Source organism: Calonectris borealis, chromosome 2 (assembly GCF_964195595.1).
Source record: "Calonectris borealis chromosome 2, bCalBor7.hap1.2, whole genome shotgun sequence".
NCBI lineage: Eukaryota > Metazoa > Chordata > Aves > Procellariiformes > Procellariidae > Calonectris > Calonectris borealis.
The window spans coordinates 88,379,461-88,402,791 of record NC_134313.1 but is presented as its reverse complement, the minus strand read 5'-3'; the positions used below and the strand labels follow the sequence as shown (position 1 = coordinate 88,402,791).

Sequence of the window (23,331 nt, the reverse complement as noted above, 5' to 3'; positions counted from 1 at the left end):
TCTATGGAACTAACCTTGAGAATTTTCATAAATGTTTATAGAAACTAAATATATGTCTTCTCAAAACTAACCTTTGTAATGTAACATATAGAACCTAAAAGCTGTATTGACTTTTTGTGAAACATATGCTTTCTTCCATTTTCTATCATTTTGACAATACTTTTTTTTTCGTTATCATATTTAGGTTTTCTCTGGATCGTCACACTGACCTTGACAGGATATTTAATATTCATTCTGGAAACGGGTCCATCTATACTTCTAAGCCACTTGACCGTGAGATATCACAATGGCACAATCTTAGCGTTATAGCAGCTGAGATCAGTAAGCCAATTTGTCTCTGTTTCTTTTCAGTTTTCCTTAGCCTGCAAAGTTACAGCTGTGACTTCATGAGAAAAAAACTCCCTTCCTTCCCTCCCCCCCCGCCCCTTTCTATTAGATATTCTGGGAAAATAAATTGAGGGTAGCTAAGAGCAGCTGTTTCCTCATTGCTTTTTTCCTCACCTACTTCCACCACTGACCTTTAATGTCCAAGTTACTTCTGAAGTGTGACCCAATTAAATAAAAACACTGGAATAATTCTGTTTTCTTCCTTTTCTTTGAGGACAGTGACATGATTTTGCTGTTAAAGTAGCAGAGTTCAGGATGGTAATCTATGGTTTTGTCTCTACGGTTTTCTTCATTTCCTTAGAAATAATTTCATTCTCTCTTCCTATGGTATCTACACCTACACCTCTTGGAATCAATACAGCTTACAAGTTAGTTTCAATTTGATGCCTAAGCTGTAGCATTTCCTGGACTATTTAAATCAGCTCTCTGTAGATATTTTCATGTTAAAAGTACGAAGAGGAAAGCAGAGATCCTCTTAAACCTGCTACATTATTGAAATTAATTGCCCGACAAAAGATGTTCTAAGGGACAAAGGTCTGATCTGTGAAATCAGCTAGGGAGGATCACTTGCTTTCAAAGACACTGGTTTTTTAGGCTTAATTCTACATCAGTCAAAAAAAAAAAAATGCTGATCAGCAGTGAAGCATGGCTGGCAAGAACTACACTGCAGAGAACTAAATGGAACATTGTGTCCAGCCAATTAACCACTCTTAGCCTGCCTGTCCTCATTTCTGTAGTCCAGACCAATAGGCTGGTTGTATCAAGCATACCCATAGCTGTACCCTTTTTTTTAAAACCTTTTTTTTTCCTCTTGTAATGCATGGTCCTGAGCTTACAATCCTTCATGGTGCTGTCCAATGTTGTAAGAATACTTTTCAAAAGTATTTATATAATGAAAAAACTTAGTATCCTTGTATGCAAATATCATATTGCTAAACCGATTTCCTTGTCAGGATACTTTGAGCAAAATTTACATTCTGGACCTAGTTGGAGTACATAGAATTCTCCAAAGAGGTACATTAGTTTTGGAGAAAGAAGTGAAAGGGGAGATTAGATTTAGGTCTTTAAATCTTTAAAAATATTACCTGTGAAGCACGACCCAATGGGACAGCAGTGTTAAGACTGGAACTCATTTGGAAAGTTAGTACAAAAATGCAAAAGGCTATGAAAAACAGTGCCCTAAACCTGCCATTTTAAACAACTCAGGATGTCAAAAAGATCCACATCACACTCTTTAGCAAAGGTGTTATTAATAACAAGTGAACTTAATGCCAGCTACTCCTAAACGTTTATTGTTTTATTTGAAGCAGTTTGTAAAGGGGGGGGGGGAAGTAATTTTGAATCATCTCTACAGTTACTTATCCTATTCCATTCAGGTTGCAAAATCATACAATATTTAGCTACCAGCCCGCAGAATTCCAAGAAATGGCTGTACTTTTTCACTCCCAGGCATTATTTCAGATTCTTGGTATGGCAACTAGATCAGCAAGTGGGAACAGGGACATTTGTATTCCTGAATTAACCTATACTAATGAGAAGGCACTATAAATAATACTAGGGTTTCGACATTTGGCAAGGGAGAGGTTACTATTCTTGTTTCATAACCTAAGGTCTGAAAATCTACATTCATATTTTTTAAGGCAATTTAAATATAAAAACTCTGATTCTAATAAATTCTTTACCAGATTTTTTTTGGGGGGATACTTTCATTGGCTTTGTTGGAATTTCTCCCTATTTATTAAGGCACAAGGGAGGAAAGTCAGGCTGGAAAAATTTCCAAAACATGTATGCACAAAGTCAATGTCTTTTCTGTGTAAAACAAAACAAATCACAAATCATTTTAAAATTAAAAATCAAAACCTTACAGCAGAATAATACTCTTGAACCCACCAAATAATCAAATTTGTCATGATAGTAATGGGCATACTTTTCATATGCTATATTTGGATAGATTATTAACAGTTGCAGCCCTTATTTTCATGTAAAAGCTTAATTACTCACTAGACACCAATACTTTAATATATTTTTTACTCTAAGTAAAACATCTCCTTATTTTTCAGGAGGCCTGTTTCTTACCTGGTATTAGTTTGTACGCTAGTTTTTGACCAGTTTCATACCTCATCTTGCATGTCTATTGCTCATGAAATTTGGAAAAAAACAGAAAACTTTTAGTAGGAAAATAAACTCCTTCTTCTTCTTTCTTCTCCTGTCAGACAACCCCAAAGATACTACTCGTGTACCTGTCTACGTAAGAATTTTGGATGTTAATGACAATGCCCCACAGTTTGCTGTATTCTACGATACTTTTGTCTGTGAAAATGCAAGAGCTGGACAGGTATGCCTTTGATAAACACTTTCCATTATCCAGTTTTGCTACGGCACTCAATTGTAGATCATTCTTGCCTGTTGCTTGGGAGAAATCATGTCCGAAACAGCTTTTGAAATATTAAAAATGAAAGCAAAGTAGCTCTATAGGTGAGGCTTAGAGTGAAATATCAATATATTACAACAGCATCAGTGTGTGAATTACCACTTTTCTTTACCTAACCCTGTACTACTGTTAAATCCTGACTAGATCTGTCCAAGAGACAAGATCATAATTAGTTTTGTTGTTATCTTCACAAAGTAAAATGTTATATGTAGCTACTAAAAAGTTTGATCTATATTTTCAATAACTCTCAAATAGAAAAATTCAGATGTATTTCAATCCATGCTGATTGTGATTACAGACATCTACATCTGTCACATCTTTTTTTTTTTTTTTTTTTTGCAATTGTTAGGCTTATCTTTTATGATCGCACCAAAAATTTTTGAAAAGAAAATATAAAACATACATTTTTTGAACTGGTAACATAATATTTTGTTTTGCCTCTTAGAGGCTACAGAATGTGTGCTTCAATTTAAGTGAAATGACTGCAGTGCTTAATACCTAGTTCCTAATAGGCAGCTGCTTATTAGAACTGTTAAAAAACTGTTTTCCTATTACAGCACAACACATCCCAGAGCACAGTTGGCCAATAATAAATCCTTTAAAATGGTAGCAGTAGTACCTCAGTGCAATCATTTTAACACCTTTGAATAGAACGTGGGAGAAGTGCCAGCTTGTCTTAACTGTTTGAGTCCTACAGGTATGACATTCAGGTTGTATTACAAGTTTCACATTCAGATTGCCATTCTTCTTTCTAAAGTAACATCAGTTGGAAATTAGAACAGAGGATTAAAGGCCCAAATTTATAATGCATAAAATATCTAAAGGTACTGAGAAAGGGCATTTGTCTGCTACAAGAGTTGTAAGATAATTCAAGCTGTTGGATAAATAGAAATCACTGGCTAAACATCTAGAATTTCTGACAGTTGTACTGTCTTCTATAAATGCTAAAATAATATTTTAATCACTTTCAATTCAATGAGATATGGATTAAGAATTGGAAAAGTAGAACACTGAATTTTCCTCTTCCAGTTTCACAGAAAATTTCCTGGGTAAAAAAAAGTTGAAATGCATTCATCCACAAATCTTACTCTGTTTGAGGTTTTAGAATCTGTTCTATCCAGGTCGCTAACTATAGAGCATACAGGAAATGCTTAATAGAACAGTTATATTTTCATGTAAACATATTTTGAGGAACTCTATTTTTCTGTGCTATCTAGAATATTAAGGTCAATATAATTTAAAAATAAATATATAAGTTATTTCTGCATTACACTGGTTTTCTGTTTACATTCAGAAAAGGCTGTCAGTTAAAAAGTTGAAAAAACCCACACTAATCATTTATGACTAATAAATGAGAACCTAAATAAGTGCATGTATCCATAAATGTTTATTTAAATTGTTATAGAGCTCAGTAGTGTCTCCTTTATCAGAAATAAGTGCCAAGTTTACTAAAAGGGCTATAATTATAATTTTTTTTTAAAAAAATCTGAGTTGCAAATGATTGTTTAAAGAAAACAATTCACAGGAAGACAAAAAAATGCAATGCAGGATAACATGAATAATCTATTTGAATGTAATTATATCCTTCTTGCCTACTGGTAGATCATAAATAAGACTTGTTATTTTGGAATTCAGTCTGTCCTGAGGGATTGAATCTAATCAATCCATACTGAACATGGTTCTCTAAGTTTGGTTCCTCCCACATCTATGCTATTTTTCTTTCCTTTCAGGTTTTCATAATTACATTTGATCCATGATCAAATTTAAATCTTCCATTAGATCACTGAAACTATGATGATACTTCATCAGTCACAAATTCTGTGGTACTCATTTAAATATTTCCTATCTCCTACTGACAAACATTTTAATGAATATTAGAGTTTTCCAGTTTCTTTATTTTCCCTTAAAACTTCCATTTACCTAATTTATATAGAAGTATATATGAAAAATATTTATATACACATATATATACTTACATCTATAGACACACACACTATATATTATATGTGTGTGTGTGTATACATATATACACACATACACATATATGCATGTATTTAGCAAGAGAGAGAGGGAGAGTACTTTTTTTGAAACTTTGGGGTCTGAGTGACTCAAAGGGCCTGTGATTGTTTTCCTGCTTGCTATTACTGTTGATGTCAGATCGTACCATGACCTTCTAAACAACGGGAATACCCTGTTCCAAAAAGCTCAAGCTACAAACAAGCAGCACCTGTGGCAGAATGCCATTTTGATGGCTGTTGTTTTTTTGACCGCCCAAAAATGAGGACAATCTTGGTGTGATGGCATAAAGGGGACACGGGCATTCATGTGGGCTATACAAGGCTGACTCAGTAGGAGTTGAGGGGAAGGAATGAAATGCTCGGACTACTGCAGTCCTGTACACAAAGAATTTCAGCTGTCCTCCACTCCCAGGTGGGAAAAGCCAGGAGCTGGGCATCTAGGCAGATGGATTGCCACTGGTTTTGTCAGCTCCCAGTGGCCACACCTCTGGCAGCTCAGCAGCCAGCCTCCAAAGATCCTCTAATGTAAAAAGACAGGAATCAGTGTAGAAAGTATAAGTCAGTCCTACTTTAGAGAGATTTTACATGGAAGCTGAGTATATTTTTTCTACATATTCACTTTCCCTATAGTAATGGTCAGAAGAGGGGCCCTTCTTCTCCCTTGTAAATGACCTACCAAAAGAAAAAAGGGCATGAGCTGACCTTGGACAGCAGCCAGGTACCCACTCAGCCACTCCCTCCCTCCTCAACAGGACAGGGGAAGAAAAGAGGATAAAAAAACTCATGGGTCAAGACAAAGACAGGGAGATCCCTTACCAATAACTGTCACAGGCAAAACAGACTTGAGGAAAGTTAATTTAATTTATTGCCAATTAAAAGAAAGAAATTAAAAAACCATCTTCTCTCCTCCCTTCCCCCCTCTTTTTTTTTTTTCAGACTCAACTTCACTCCTTCATTCCCAACACATTCTCCCCCCCCGCTTCGCAGCGGTGCAGGGGGACGGGGACTGGGGGCTGCGGCCAGTCCATAACAGCCCCTCCCTGCCGCCCCTTCCTCCTCACGCGTTTCCCTGCTCCAGCCTGGGGCCTTCCCACGGGCTGCAGGGAAACCCCTGCCCCAGCGGGGTCTCTCCCGGGGCCGCAGGGGCGTCTCTGCTGGGGCGCCCGGAGCCCCTCCGCCCCTCCTCCTGCTCTCCCCGCGGGGCTCGCAGGGCTGGTTCTCACAGGGGTTCCTCAGCCCTGGCTGCCGGGCAGCGTTTTGCCCTTCCTTACCCGGGCTCTCCCCGAGGCGCCCGCCCGCGGCTGCGGGGCTCAGCTGTGCCCTGCGCTGGGGCCGTTGGAGCCGGCTGGAACCGGCTGTGCCCGGCCCGGGGCAGCCCCGGCCGCCCCTGCAGCCCCCCGCTGCTGCTGGCACCTGGGCACCTGCACCTGACACAAGTATATTGTGATGTTTAAATGGGAAACTGTTTAGTTTTCTTTTATTTCACCTTGGCTGTTCACCATCTTCTCCTACTTCTTGTCATTGTAATGTATATATACACACGTGTGTCTGGGGGCTTATATACATAAAATTTAAAAATATTGAGTAACAGGCATATACCAAATCACATAGGCCTTGCATTAACAGACCTATACCATCATGGGTGCCCAGTGGCATTCTGGTCCTTTCAAAAATCACGTCCTTTCTCTGAAGGACTACCTGCCTGAGCCAGAGGTAGGAAGTAGGTAAACAGCATGGTTCCCTGTACCTTTCAAAGCCTCAAAAGTAATAAGGAAAGTTGTGTTTTCATCTGTTTGCATCTCCAAGCATGCTTGTTACAATCTTGCTGTTATTAGCCTTCATTTTACCAAACCGATAACATGCTCACTCCCTTTTCATATGTCCCAATGTTATGTGGCTCATCATGGATCCTCTTTCAATAAGATTTTAAAATATGAATGATTTATTCTTTTTTTCTTTTTCCTATACCTTAATTCAGCATAGATGATATAAACACACTAGGTTTCTTGAACCAATTCTTTTTATCAACTTATTTGACCCATATAAAAAACTTTATCAGGGATATTTTTCCCCACCATAACCTTGCTTAAACATGTTTTTTGGTATCTTTATACTTCCAGCAATTTCCTTATTATATTCACCAGGTATCTTTCTAATCATTATTCCTTTTACTGAAAAAATAACTATATATCTATCGAAAAACTAAATTCCTTGCTGTTTCACTTTCTAGGAATTCAATTTTCCCTCCTTTTTTTAGATGTTTTTTATAGAACTTTCTTATATCCTTTGATCCTGAAGTGTTATTTTATCTTTTTTTTTGCATCTCCCTCGTTTCTTTTGTCATACTACAATTTCTGGTCAATTTACTTGAATATTTTTTTCTTTTCCTTTTCCATCTCTTTATTCTTACTTTAGTTCCTTCAATATATTTCCATAGATCTTACCTCTTTCAATTTTTTTAGTAGTATCAGAATCTTCCTGCTTTACTTTTTTCCAAGAACTCTCAAAGTTTTACTCTGTTTTACTCTGGTTAAGAGAAAGTTTTTGTAATGCAAATCAATATAGGGTTTCTAAATAGTTGTGGGTCTTTTTCTTAATATTATATTTCCTGTTCTTTACACAGAATTTAAAAGCAAATATATAGTGTGTTTTAGAAAAAATAAACATATCCTTAAACAGTGGGTAGAACTCATGCTCAAAGTGGACCTACCAAGAACAAAGGTGAATTTTGTTGGAATAAGCAGCCTACACAGCAAACTTGTTTCTACTGTTTTATCAATTTTTAGTGACTAACAACCCTCTTTGTCTACTTTTGGGCCCCTACTTTCCTGGCTGTTTTCAGACAGAGTAACAACCTTGGCTTCCCTGCGGTTGTTAGTGTTTTGTGGCATTGCTAGCAAGGAGAAGCAACTTACTGTGGTGTAACGGGGGTATCCTGTGGTTGATTGGTCTAAGGGGAAAACAATACTGTATGAAACCATGTGTAAAACATGATATATCGCATTAATATAGTTACTTATATCATCAGGAAATAGTATGCAAAACATGCAATATAGTGCAACTGTTTATTTGTGTTTTTTTTTAATGCAGACCAAAAGCACTCCCCCTGCCCTGTCCCATGGGAGTCAAACAGAACAAAGAAGGACTACCACTAACTTACGTAATTGAACATATTGCCTGGAGCAATGGAATACTAACTAGGCTTGCTTCTCGTCAAAATTCCAACATTAAATAAGTTTGTGAGAGTATCATATACATACTAGTATATGTTACGTCATGCAAGAACCCCCTTAGATTATTAATACTGTTTTGTGTCAGTATAATTACTGATATAGATGTTTAGCTATAAAGGCTATGGAGAATAATTTTATGACAATTCCAGGGAAACAAAAGACTTCCCAGATTTCCATTTCTGAAATAGTACTGATAGCTTCTAAACTTCTTCAGACAAATAGCTATTTCCTGGTAGTCTGTCACTTTCTTTCTAAAACTCTGGTTTGTTAAATCAGTTTCTCATGGAAAGGCAGGGGGATAGTAGAAGTTAATCATATTTACTTCCTCCTTCAAAGGGTCCCTTATAACCAAACAGGATTTTCTAAGGAGACTTAAGTACTCCTTTCCTGGATAGTTACTACTGCTTGTTTAATTACATTTTTTAAAAACATAGTACAAAATGGTATAGACAAATTTAAGAAACTGAGGACTAAAACCTTTAATAATTCAGTATTGTTCAGTTTTACTAAAAAATGAAAAAAAATGTACATTAGCAGTAGCAGATTATCTGCAATACCCGTTATCTATATTTACAATGTAACACTGGGTAGTAGATAACCTATAAGGCAGTTTACTCTCTACCATTTCAATTCCTCTCAATTGTAGGTTTATATTTGAAAGCCACTGAGAAAGGGAAAAGGCTGCTAATGTACATATTGATTACAAATTAAGAGGTGTACCCAGTAAAAAAATGTTTCTTTTTTCTTCAAGTGGATTTGCATATATTTAAGACACTCTAAGTAGTTACCCTGCCATCAATTACAGCCCAGAGGTTCAGAGTCAAGAAAGCAATGGCTAAAAACTAGTATACTGAAGGCTTTATCGGTCTTTCAAGAATGAGTCCAGGTTTGGTAAAACACAGATAGTATTGCAAGTGGCTGCCTAGCAACTGCACAAAAGGGAAAACTCGTGCAAAACAGCTGCCGTGGTTAGTTACAATCTTAATTACTTCTATCAGTTCTGTGCCCACAAACAACTGGATAATAACTGGATAAAAATTAAAGAGTTATTGGACTTACCTGTCAGACTGTGGTACAGTCTGGTTAAAGTGGTTAGATTTGTGAAAATACTTAAAAATTTGAGCAAAGACCCACTTTCATGAGATCCATAAGGTGCCCCAAGATGGCTGAGACTGGAATGCTGGAGAAACAAGATGTGGAGCAGCAAGCACAATACACTGAAAGTCTGGAAGATAATATAGTGCATTGGTCTTAGGAAACACTTTCTGTCACATATTGCAATTGCTTGCACTAGGGAACAAAAGGAGGAGTCAAACACAAAGAACTGTCTGATACAAATAGCATGAGATGGAAAGGTCTGACTCCAACCCAAGTCCTCATTAGGCAAGTCTTGGAGAAGAGGCAGAACTGAGTCCAAATGGCTAGTCTGAAAAAATTGTGAAAACAAAATTCCCTGTGCCACACTAGGATCCTCAGTGTCTCCTCACTCTCATTTTTATCACAACTGCTGAAATAGAAGAGAGGGGAGGAAACAAGTACAACAGAGCTATTTTGACCAAAAAAAAAAAAAAAAAAAGGAATGCAGCTGAGAAGGATTCCAGACCTCAACCTACTCTCAAACAGAAGTTGTGATAACTGTTTTTACTCAAGTCAACAATCAGCAAGTCAAATATTAGGACATCCAAACCTGTGATACTGCTATAACTGTCTGCAAGAGAGATGGAATAGGCAAGCAAAGAAATCACCAAAACAATCTACATCTTTGACTATGGCCTATAGCTGTATTTTTATTGCTTCCCAGCAACACAGGAGGAATCTGCTTTCCCCCTTCCTCATTTGTATGTTGTGTCCCTGTGCTGTCTGAAGCTTGCTTCACATTCAGGCCTCAAAAGAGGACAAAAGTTCATGCAGTGCTTCAAAAAGTTAACAGGAAGATGCTGCTCCCTCCAAAGACCAAAGGCCAACTCTAAATAAATATCACCCACACTGAGCTTCCAATCTGGTAAATAGCATGTTCCTTGTGATGACATACAGGAGAAACTCAAGTGCACCAGTGATCCTGCAAGGAGAACTTTCCAGGCTCACACAGGAGATGATGAGTACCTGCTCTACATGGCCTCATTTGAAAAGGAGCTAGTAATGCACTTCGCATGTGAATTTCCAGTAATATCCTCATTTGCAAAGTTTAGGTTCTAATCGAGAATAGGAAAACAAATCATGCTTTTGTTTCTGATATGTTTTACAATTTAATTTACAAGTGTTGTAAATGTGACAATGTATCTAAACATATTGTTTCACTAAGATCAACTTTAAAACTTTGCCTTTTAAAGAAACATATAAGCAAGTAACTTGAAACTGCATAATATCTAGTCAGCCAAATGTTTGCTGGCATTTTTTAATTATTCTTACATTTTAATATTTGAATGATGCTTGCAACAAAAAAAACACAAGCAAGTTGGGCTTTTTATCCCTAATGTAAGCAAATTAGCTGAATTTGCTTGCAAAATATATCATAAGGTTAAACATGATCAGTATTTGAACAGAGAAGTTCCCAGAGAACTTCAATTGCTCCAACACCCACCTTGCTACAACCTCCCTTCTACGACTACCTAAAAGGAGGTTATAGGGAGGTGGGTATCCGTCTCTTTTCCCAAGGACAAGAGGAAAGAGCCTCAAGTTGCACCAGGGAAGGCTTAGATTGGATATTAGGAAAAATTTCTTCACCGAAAGGGTTATCAAGCATTGGAACAGGCTGCCCAGGGAAGTGGTTCAGTCACCATTCCTGGAGGTATTTGAAAGACGTGTAGATGTGGTGCTTAGGGACATGGTTTAGTGGTGGATTTGGCAGTGCTAGGTTAATGGTTGGACTCAATGATCTTAAAGGTCTTTTCCAACCTTAATTATTCTATGATTCTAACAAATGATGAATGCGGGAATTAATAGATATTTTCTTGCTATTTGTTGTTATGCTAAGGGACACAGGTGGGCAGTGCTGTAGTAGCTAAACAATCCCTGTAAACTGGAAAAGATTTTAGGCTATAAAAAATTCTACATACTCCTTTTAAACTATGGGTATGGACACTCAGAAGTGGAGGAGTTGATTTTCATCAACTTAACACAAACAACTGACTGCATTCATGATCTTCACTTGTGAAGTAAAATGGACTAGTGTTTTCTTGACTTAATTTTGCAAAAATCTCTAAAGATTTATTTGCTAATTACTCACTAAATAATTAAAAGGCTCATTCTTTAAAAACAAATAATATTCTATGCTTGTATTATCTGTTTTGTTCATCCAGTAAGTTATTGGAGTTTTATGTGAGAAAACAAATTTAAAGAAAGACAAAACTCCAGTTGAGAAAGCAAGCAAGCTGCTGTATTAAAAGAAATCCAATCCCTGTCTCATGAAGAAATTTGTTGCTGTATTCTGGATGCACAAGAGAGAAGTTGGGAGTTAATCACGCATTTGTTAAGGCAAACAGGAGTACATTGCAATTGTTGATGTTGAAGACAATCAGTCCTGACAAAAGCTGTGAGATGAAGAGAAATGGCTGTATTTGGAAGAACTGGAAGAGGAAAAACAAACAGGGTTTAACAAGTATGCCACAGGGAAAGAGTAGTGTCAAAAATTAGATGTAATTCCATGCTTGAAAAAACACTGCAATTTAAAATGATGGATCAGACGTGAAGAATAAAAAAGACCTAGGCTAAAGATTAACCTATTTTTGGAAGTTAAACTTAAGAACATAACTGAACATTCACACATGTGCACACAAAAATTCAGCTATAGGTACAGTTTTTATTGCTACAGTATTAAAAAAACTCTGCAATAAAGCAATAAAGATGTCAAAAATTGTATTTTGTTTGGGAAATGACATTTTGCCACCCTTATGTGGGTGAAGCTTCAGTGAAAAAAGCTTCAGTGAAAAAAAGCCACAAATTCATTTACCTGGCAGATAAACAAATGTTGATAAAGGGCTTGCCATTACTTCCCCCCAAAATACCCAAACTCTTTTGTAGGCATTGGAGAAATCCCTCAATACAAGGATTGAACTGACCTGATGCAGCTTACTCTGAGAATTGTGACAGCAGATTCACATCCCACTTTGAGGTGGTGCATCTGTAGAGTATGCTACAATGTTTTGCAAGAGTTGAAATATAAATATATAATCTAACTGGCACTTTTCATCTCAGGAATCTTATTGGTATATTTTGCTGTACTAATAAATAGAAAAATCTTGGCTTAGAAACAAATGTTTTTATTTTGAAATTTAATTTGAAACTTTAACTTTCCTATCAGAAACATCTATTTGATAAAATACCATTTTTATCACAAAAATATAAAATATTCTCTGAATTCCTGTCTTAGGTGTTGATTTGATTTTAAAATGATGGAGCAGAGATGAAGAATACAAACAACCTAGGCTAAAGATAAAGCTATTTTTGGCAAGTTTACTCCTCTTTGTAGTTACAAAAATATATAAATATGTATTGAAAAAAGAAATAGAGGACGACTAATGTAGAAGCTGGCCATTTTACACGTGTACATGTACCATGACATGAAACATGTATAGATGCTCTTGTTGGAAAAACTTATATGATGCGCTTGTTTAACATTTGTTCAGTTAATGTGTTCTACAGATTAAGTCAATATGTGTATAGTTTGAATATAAAGTTGTCTTAACACTTCTAGTCTATTTGAAGTAATCAGACAGCTGTATCAAAAACCTAGGTGCATTTGGGTTTTTTTGTTGTTTGTTTGCTTGTGTTTTTTTCCTGCAGCTTATTCAAACCATAAGTGCAGTAGACAAAGATGACCCTCTTGGTGGACAAAAATTTTTCTTCAGTTTAGCTGCTGTTAACCCTAACTTCACTGTTCAGGATAATGAAGGTAAAATTCATGCCTGTTCCAAGGAAGGAATTTTATCTTTGCTGTCTGGCATACATTCCTGAAATATATTTGCTTTGGATGTCTATCAACATGTAGAATAATAATTTTACCTGAATGTTTGTGGTGTAGGACTTCTGCATTTTCATCTGTGTAAGGGAGGCAAAAATTATCATGGCAAAAATGGGATAAAACAAATCATAAAGAAAATCAGTAAAAGTGTTCGTTTGGGGTGAGTAGCCAGATGAAATGCTTGACTGAAGGAGGAAAAAAAGGTTTAAAAAATGGCTTCAGCTGACAAGTTCAGATTTTTCACTTTAGCCTTCTCTCATATAGTGCTGAATCCCCTGGTCTTCTGTTTTGCTTCTTTCTGACCATTAATGAAAGTAATGACTCTGAACGCAAAGCCACTTTGGCTTTTCTTTTGATCCTTTATCAATCCTTCTTTAGCAGAGAAAATTTTCAAAGGACTTTCTTGAGGAAGGGGGACTATGCACCCATTTTGGCCTTCATTATCAGTATGACTAACTGAGAGGGCTCTAGATTACAGAAGAAATAAATGAGGGGGAACATGGTACCAGCCTTCAAATGTGTTAAAGGCATAAAGGCAATAGGAATAATCCCCTTTTCCTGATGAAAATTTCAGGAAGTAATAAGCTGCAAACAACATAAGGAATTTTAGGTTAGATAGAGAAAAAAATTCTAACAGTAGGGAAACTGAAGACTAGAAATCAAATTGTTTGGGTACTTTATAAAATCCCCAGCAGCAGAGGTATTTAAAGATCCATAAGACACACAGTTTTTGATGTTGAGTGAAAACGAATAGCATACAAATACCCAAAACCAGTGAAGGGATGCAATAAAGGAAAACTTTGTTTTTCACATCAGAGAGGCCATGAAAAAAATATATTATTTAATATTTTAAACAAAGATTATATCCTGGTGACTTGGTCCTGAGTGTATAGAGGTATAGACCTTGTTATGTCTTTTCTATCTGTAATTATTTTCTTTCTTTTCGCACATGGGTTATTTTAATTCAGCCTGAAGCTGGCTGGCAAGATAGCTGACCACCTACCTCAAGAGATCCACAAGTATGATGAATAATTTTTCCTTCTAATGGAGACTAAATCTGTATTTTCTCTCTTTTGGACTAAAAAGTTAGCAACCCTACTGTTGGCTCACACTCCAGTGTTGTGGCCCTAACAACAGAAGAAATAGTCTCTCCCTGTTATTCATTTCTTCCCTTCCTTTCCTTCCCTCTGGCCACTCAGTGAACAGCTTTTGATGCTGAAGTATACTGCATGCAGCTAAGATTTGTCTACTACAATACAGTACCAAATACAGTTTGGTAAATTCACTTCTCAAAACTGTGCAGGAAAACCTACCGTCTTTCACATTTTCTGAATTCCTAAGACAATTTTTCCAAAAAAAATCTACTTCATGTGCTAAGGTACATAATTCATTGTTCTACAGCATGTTGAAAGTGTTTTGGTGTGGAAAATCTCATACAGAGTTTACAGATAGCATTCCCGTGGGTGTTGTCACAGAAGATCCATAGAAAGAATCTTTCAAAACAGAGTGCTTGTTGAACAGCATGAAGTGGAAGGTTATTTTTTCTCAGTTGGCCACTTCATTTCAGGGCTTTAGCCCTGAACTGGATCTGTGTCATGCATTGCATGCATTAATCTATAAAACATTTTAAGCTTTGAGAAATCCTCTTTTCAAATCACACTCGAAGGTGCTGCACAGGGGAGCAGGCCAGATGTACGTAAAAAATTATAAATAGCTTTCTGATCAAATGGAAATATCATTAGGAAAAGAGAGATATCACTATGATATCAGGAACAGTTTCAAAATGCTACCAGTGATGTAAAATATGATGGTTTGCATGTACTATAAATGATACACTTTTTGTATTCATATACTATACAACAGTATATTTTAATCAATCTAGATAACACTGCCAGAATTTTGACAAGAAGGAATGGCTTTAGTCGACATGAAATAAGTACTTACCTTCTACCAGTGGTGATATCAGACAACGACTACCCGATCCAGAGCAGCACTGGCACGCTGACCATTCGAGTGTGTGCCTGTGACAGCCAGGGGAACATGCAGTCCTGCAACGCTGAGGCCTTGCTCCTCCCTGCCGGCCTCAGCACGGGGGCACTGGTTGCCATTCTCCTGTGCATCGTTATCCTGCTAGGTAAGACAAAGAAAAAGAAATGCATCTTTCCCCCCATGAACAAATGCTTCAGGCCTGACTCATTTTACAAAGCTATGCAGATTGGTAAAATTAATGATCATGGATTTTGCAAGAAGAATTTAACTGCAACTTAAAACAAAAAGAAAAAAAACGGCAAAACCTGCTTGTCTGGGAATTGGACATTGTAAATAAGAATTCAAGTCACAGACTTTTAAAACTATCACTGTGCAACGAGAAGCTCATTTTTGTTTTTTCGTTAAGTTGTCCAAAAAAGATGATCAGAGAGGAGGAATAGCATAATCAAAAATCACTTTCATGTCTTTCATTTTAAATTTTTTTGATGGAATGTCTCTTTTTTATTTAAATAACTATCTAAAGTCAACATGCAGTACATATTTTACATAGAATAAGCCAGTAAATAGTATTTTTACTATATTAAAGCACTGTCTATCCAGAGGTTTTTGTGCTGTAATAAAAAAAAATGCAAATTTTGTAAAATCTCCATTTTGAGGTTTTCAGAATATCACTTAATGAGCTATAATTCACCTCAAAACCAGTTTTTAGCAGTACACTTTGAGCTTAAAAAAGGGAAAAGATCTTCAGAATAAATCTAGCTATTTTAAAACTCACTGAAGTTACAGAAGGAACATATAGACAAACTCATGGTTCTGTAAAGCAGAGCAGTGTGTGTGCAAAATAGCACATTTTGATATAGACCTTACTGCGCTACCGTTAATACAGATAGAGATGTTTATCCATTTATCAGACAGAAATGAATTGCTGAAATGTAGCTGAAATAAAGCTCTTGTACCTGATGGATTTGCTACTAAGAAATTACTAAATAGAGATCTTTACCCATTCTTTGTTTCTCTCTTTAAGTTATAGTGGTGCTGTTTGCTGCTCTGAAGAGGCAACGAAAGAAGGAGCCTTTGATCCTCTCTAAAGAGGACATCAGAGACAACATTGTGAGTTACAACGATGAAGGCGGTGGAGAGGAAGACACCCAAGCCTTTGATATTGGCACACTGAGGAATCCTGCAGCTATCGAAGATAAGAAGCTTCGACGAGACATTATCCCTGAAACGTTATTTGTACCACGGAGGACTCCTTCAGCACCAGATAACACGGACGTCCGAGATTTCATTAACCAAAGGCTAAAAGAGCACGATACTGATCCTTCTGCACCACCGTATGACTCGCTTGCAACCTATGCCTATGAAGGGAATGATTCAATAGCTGAATCCTTGAGCTCCTTAGAGTCGGGTACTACAGAAGGAGACCAAAACTATGATTACCTCCGAGAATGGGGGCCTCGGTTTAATAAGCTAGCTGAAATGTATGGTGGAGGAGAAAGTGACAAAGACACTTCTTAACCTACAGTAGGCTACATTTTTGTTTCCTTTGAGCGGAAGTAATTTTACAGACACCTTCTGCACTAAACAGTATTTAACATTCAGGAAAATTTTCCTGCCACTCAGCACAATGGTTTCCTTTTAAAATTTGTTTTAAATTTCTCCATTAATGTCATTCATTCTTTCTAGTAAGATGCCACTTGGAATATATACAGCATTTTATTTAATCACCTTCCAAGAGCCAAAGCTATGGAAATTCAGTGTTGTCCATTTTAGTAAGTAAAATAAACAATATCTTACCTTCAGAAATTTGAACAGGGTGATAATCCCTTAAGCAACCTCATGTACAATCCGCTTCTGTTAGGTACATGTCCTATCCTTGCAAGTGCAGCTTTTAAGATGGCAAAGAAGAAAAAATCCAGTATGTCCTGTTCTGTACATTAAAATTAAAACAAAATGTACACGTGGTGTTAATAAGTGTAATATGCAGCTGGTTTAAAAAAAAGTTTGTGCAACTTCATTTCATCAAATTCTATCTGCCAATGTTTTATATTTATATTTTTGTATTTATTTTTAAGAAATAAACCAGTTTTTACAACTATGTTGTTGCTTGCCTGCCTGTTCTGGCCATCAGTTCCAGGCTTGAAGAGTATGTGAAATTTCTCTGATGACAGCACAGCCAACTGCAATTCTATGCTGCAGTATTCTCCATACATTTAACACAGTCTGAAGTGTTTGTGCTCACAGGGAGAGGATCAAGTTATAGACCTATTTGCTTGCTTGAAAGTGCTACTTCCTACAGTTGTCATGTTTAAGAGAAATTTTGTTTTATTTTTGAGCTGAACTAATGATATTCTGTTCTAGAAAGATGAACTCTTTTGTCTCAGTTTGAATTACCTTATTCTAAAAACATGCTCGTACAACTAATCCATCCAAACACATAAAATTAGTTTCAAAAACTGAATTTATTTGTTTTACAGTTCTTAGTTTTGAATCATAATTGCATCATCAGATCTGTAACTGCAATGGATAAAGTGTAAAAAGATGTTTAAACAATCATTTTTAAGCACTATCCATTTCTGAAGACAAATCATTTGATGACAAACCACTATGTGTTGTATTGAGGGTAACCTAATCTCCTTTAAAGCTGTCAGGCTGAAGGCTGACAAAGTGTCAGTAAAACTAGCATACTCCCCACCCGATTTACTGAGTTTTCTGATAGCTTGGAAAAGTCTGGTAAAAGAAACCTGAGCAACTAGCCAACTGTAACAGAAATCATACTTCAGCTATCACACATCAAAGTAGGCATCCCAAGATATTTTAAGATGCCTCATTTTTCTTTCAATCTTTAGATTACACAAATCTATTTAGTAAACAAGCACTATGATTTTGAAACATTGCTGAGATGAAATAATTTCAGAACAAAAGCAGGATGTCATAGGGTCTGTATTTACTTATTTATTGTGGAAGAAACACATCTGAAGGATACTCCCTCCTCTGCCTCTTTTAACTTCTTAATGGCTTAAAATCAACAGATATTGAAAATATATTAGTCCTTCAAAAAGTGCAATGCTGCATTCTTATTTGATCAGATATTTCTTCTCCTTAATGGAGTGATTAAACCCAATGAAGTTGAAAGCTGAATACAGTGCCATTATGCAAGCTATTTTGGTGCAATGGAGACCAAATTTTTATTGACTTGATATCAAGTTAACCTATTTGATCTATTAAGAAACTGTGAAGATTATGGATTTTTCTTCATTTCACTCAATAATACTTTCATTAACCAAGGAATTTTTATATTCCTTAATAGAAAATAATTCCAAGAATATTAAGAAACATCTTAGATAATCAGCATTACAAAGCTTTGTAGAAGTCTTACAGGCCGTACAAACAGTTGATCTTCTTTATGATTGTCTAGTGAAAGGGACCTTCTTTTTTTCTTCCTTCCTAATCTCCATTTGTCCTTCAACAGCATGTAATAGGATGAAACAAACAGACAGAATTCATCCATTAAATACATAAATAGCCAAAAGTCACTCTTCCAATACCGTTTTCTGTCTGCAGCAACACTGAGATCAGTGACACCCTATATAATTGACTGAATATGTATTAGGACAGAAGATAAAATAGGGTGTAATACAGCTGGTTTTTACCTCTTTGTTAAAAACAAGATTTTGGTCAAGTAGGTCCAGACAACACTTTTTTATATAACTCAGTAAGAATGTCTGTTTTGTTTTCAGAAAGAAAACACAGACACGCACAGCTCCCTCACTCCTTAAACATATCAGCAAATGTCAAATAAGACTATTATTTTGATTTGCATTACAGTACTTATTTCTGAATAATAACTATGTGGAAATATTTGTCTATTGCTACATTTAAGGAAGTTATTTTGTAATTGTTCAGCAGAATCTGAACCTAATGTTTAAAATTTAATCTTGTATGCATTATTAAATACAACAGTAGTATATATTGTGGAAATATATAACAATATATAAACATACTACTAAAATTATTATATAAGTAGTATAAACAAAAATTTGTTTTACCCCTTGCCATATCCTTGGAGTTTTATTTCCCAGTACATTTTAGGAAAAGGGAAAAAAAATCCATTTCAGCACTATAGATGTTACTGTGCAAATAGTGTTTCACTGTACAAATATATACCATTTTACTGTACAAATACCTCAGCCTAGTGAAAGTCGGCATAGCAACATCAAGTCACCTGTGCAGACAAATTGTAAAAAAGCATTCAGGAAGTCATAATTCATTGTTATATCTAATTTATTTTAGGAACTGGATCATTTAAGCAACTGAGCCCGGTCCTTAATGTTACACAGAGTCACAAACACAATGTTCTTCATGGTCTTCATGCCAGAGATGAGTCATAACAGCTTAGTCAAAGTTAAGGCCATATTGTAACAGATAAAGGCCATGAGTATCAGAAGTCACGGAAAGGCAGAAGAAAGGAATCCAGGGCACTATCCCAATGTCTTTCTTACACCCTTACAATAGTGAGGAATTGGAAAGTGAAACTCCCAGACAATTGAAAGTGGAGAAAATGTAAAATAGGATACCTGCTTCCAAAGTAGTATCTGCTAAGCCTAAACACATGAAATTGTACGAAACTTAACAAAATGTAACAACATGTAGTAAACAAGACGCTGGCATTGTTTAGTGTGAATGAATTTTCTATACGTTCTTATGACAAAAATGCCACAGAGCCACACAAAACAAAAAGAAAATACATTAATATTGCATTTCAGGTGGAACCTACAAATGACTTACAAGACAGACCTTATGAATGTTTAAAAATTCAGAAACTTATTAAAACTATTGCAGCCACTGGACCCCCAGGAAACAGTGAGTTCTTAGAGTCTGTTGCAAAAAATTGATTTCTTTTTTTTTTTTCAAAGGGATTTTGTGAAAGGAGGTGTGTACAAGATCTTATGCTAACAACTACAACAAAAATAGTAATATTTCCTAAGACCTTCAGGGAAAAGGTTGATGGTAAGAACTGTCTAAACAGACTAAATAAACCCAGGGAATAAAACAAGCACCTAAATCAACAAAATCCTCACATTGCACATCATCGGGTCAATATCCACCAGCTGCCAGCCTTATATATGCAGATGTTTTTCACTCATTCACTGTTACAAGGTGTCACATTTCCACCATTTGTCCTTCAACCACATGTAATACTATTCCCAGACCAAACTATTTATCAATTACATTACTGTCTGTCAAGAGTCTACCCTTCATTCCTCTCACTCATTGTCCACTATTGCCCTTGAAACAGATGTTCCTATAATATTTTTTTAAATTCTTCATATGCTACCTATCACACAAAGTTGGAAGAAAAAGAACCAAATTTGCTACATTATTCTCCTTCAAACCGCTTCTTATAATTTGCTCCTACTGGAGTAACTACAGAAGTACCTGTTAAGGGCTACAGAACTGCTCACTATGCTAACCACAAATGATGGAGACAATTAAATCTAATTATTGCTCCAGGTTGTTTCAGACTGGTTTGCCTTTATTCTAACAGAAGTCAAATTATTGGACAGTGTTCCTCTAGGTTTATCCAACATTTGGGAAAAAGTAAAAACTTTCTTTTGGCCCATCACTAACTACTCAAAAGAAAAATCAATGAACTTTTTAGGAAGCTAGTGAGTAACATATATCTGATATAAGCATATCAACAAAAGAGTCTAGGCTTCCTTACTTTTTGTCATATGAGTGAACTAGAGATCTGACTATAAAGTTACCAGAAGCCTTCAAGCACTGTGTTATCGTTATCAGACTCACTTGAACAGCACAGAAATCACCCAACGGTAATTTGTTCACAGCAAGATGAACAAACAGATGTTCAAGCTAAAACAATTGCACTTATTCGTAACAGTGTTATCTATTATGTCCAAAACCATTATGTAAATAGTAAACATAAGGAGATAATAGCAAATATAAGGACACATAATCCCAACAAAATGTCATGGGCTTCTCTATTGTCTCTCCAGTTTTTCAGAGGCTTATTCAAACTCTATTCTAATATGGTTGAACTGGCTGAAAAGTCACTTTCCACATAATTGAAGATGTAAAATATAGTCATAACAACATGGGAATCAATAAACACAATAAGCCAGATAAAATTAATTTTTAAAAAAATTTATTTTGTTTTCTCTTCTTTACAGCTATTTTTGTTTTCATTTTAAAGGAATATAGTCAACTATGAAATCAAACTGAGTTTTTAAACTAATGTTTTTTCTGAATGCAAGTTTCTCTCTTTTTTTTTTTAAAAAAAAAATTTCAAACCAAACATTTAACTTTTGAGAAAACTTCATTGTCTTTAAGTTGATGTGAACCTCAGTAAACAATGAAAAATAAAAAATTCTTTGAAAAGAACTATGACAAATACTCTTTCTTCAATTTTTGGCTACAAACCAGAGATCAGATATATTTTGAACATATACTTGGCAAAATACTACTGAACTTTTCCATTAATGTTTGCAAAATAATATTTTGATTATTGATTAAGCATTGGAAGGAAAACATTTTCTAAATATATTTGCACCCATGTTTAGGTACTGTGTGTGGAAACTTTCAGCAATCTTCTCTTATATCTGTCCTTTTGAGGGAAACAGAACAAATTCTAATTGTATAATATTCCTTAAAATGCCAGAGGAAAGCCAACAGTTAAATTTAGAAAGTATCTTTTACGTTCTAAACAGGCTATAGGATGATAAAGTAGTGTGACTTGCAGCTGTCACAGTCACAAAATGTACAGCAAATCCAAGAAATTAATTAATCAATAACTCCTGAAAAGTTTTTGAAATCATTACAATGATGACAAAATTTAATTTACAGAGAAACTTTGGTATCTTTAACAATGGTGCATAAAGAATATCTCTATCATAATGCACGTCTCTAGTATGCATCATTGATAATATAAGTGATGCAGTGATGGGACATGGTTATTCACAAATGAGATCTTGGAGTTATAATAATTATGAGAAAAGCTTAGCTCAGTATTAAGTAAATAAAGGAAATAAAATAGTAAGAATTATTAGGAAAAGAACAAAAAAAAATGTTACGAGGTTGTCTGTCACATCCTTATACTAAAGGTTTTATTACAGTCTTTATCACGTTCTCCCCCAGACAAGATAATCTAAACCTAGAAAAGATAAAGAAGAGGTTAAGGGATGGTCAAAGGCAGAAAATGGTTTCTTTGTGAGGAACAATGAGGCCAGTTAGGATTCTTCAGCTGCTAGGAGATATGACAGATGTCTATGAAAACATGAGTGATATAGAGGATCTACTATATTCACTGTGTTTTTCAATAAAAGAAACAGGAATCATCTAATAAAACCAACAAATATCAGGTTCAAAAAGAAGAAAAAGAGGTTATTTTTCAGACACAAAACACACCTAAAGCTGTGGAGTTCCTTGCTGCAAGATTTTGTAGATGCTAATTGCTTAAATGGACCACAAAATTGTTGAAGGAAATGTTTCAAAAGCTCCTCAATGCAAGTTACGATCATCCAAGAAGCCCTGGAATTTTACACTGCCAGCGAACATAGAAGTAACTTCTATGTGAAAGTATATATACATGCTTACTTTATACTTTCACTCTTCCCAACCATCCACAGCTGGCCACCATCAAAGAGAGGCTCTATAGACCTTTGGATTTCTGGTACAGTGATTCATATGTTCTCATTTTTATGACATTCCCCCTGCCCCCCAAAACAAATTCTGAATGCAAATGGATCAGCAATCCTTGACATTCTTTCTTTATAACTGCAACTGCTGCTGAATCATCATGGGATAATTTTCCAGAAAATGCTTTAACAGTATCCAGAAGAGAGGTAGACCAGAAAAATGGTAGATAGTATTGATAGAAAAACATTTTTTTACTCAGCTAAACTCACCTTGCCTTCACTACAGTAGCCCTTTAATATAAGTGGGCCCAAAATATTAATTTATTTGAAGAAAATTTAATGGCTACATTTTCAAGACATTGCTGACATAACAGCTAAAAATCATTAAGTTTAACGTAACTATATTTAAATTGCCATTTAAAATATTTCACTGTATGAAAGTCCATCAGACACAGCAAAGGATATTACAGATAATTTAGGTGCCATAAGCAACATTTTATTTAGTAACAGAAGTTGGTGAAACTTGTTCATAACTCACAGGCTGATGAAAACTGTATTATTGGAAAGAAACTGTTGTCCACCTTCTCTGTCCTCCAAATTATTCATGTTTGAGAAGTATTCTTTTGCTTGCTACTCTTTATTGATGCATTCAAGGCAG

At 35.7% G+C, this 23,331-nt stretch overlaps 1 protein-coding gene across 1 annotated transcript in view; it reads left to right on the top strand.

The window, feature by feature from the left end:
• Nucleotides 1-17,115, top strand: part of CDH10 (cadherin 10) — a 127,334-nt gene extending 110,219 nt beyond the window's left edge. Inside the window, exons 8-12 of the mRNA XM_075142501.1 lie at nucleotides 185-321; nucleotides 2,601-2,722; nucleotides 12,852-12,960; nucleotides 14,912-15,163; nucleotides 16,043-17,115. Of these exons, the coding sequence (XP_074998602.1) occupies nucleotides 185-321; nucleotides 2,601-2,722; nucleotides 12,852-12,960; nucleotides 14,912-15,163; nucleotides 16,043-16,536 (1,114 nt within the window). The 3' untranslated portion in view covers nucleotides 16,537-17,115. The remainder of the gene's footprint in view (nucleotides 1-184; nucleotides 322-2,600; nucleotides 2,723-12,851; nucleotides 12,961-14,911; nucleotides 15,164-16,042) is intronic.
• The last annotated feature ends 6,216 nt before the right edge of the window (nucleotides 17,116-23,331 follow it).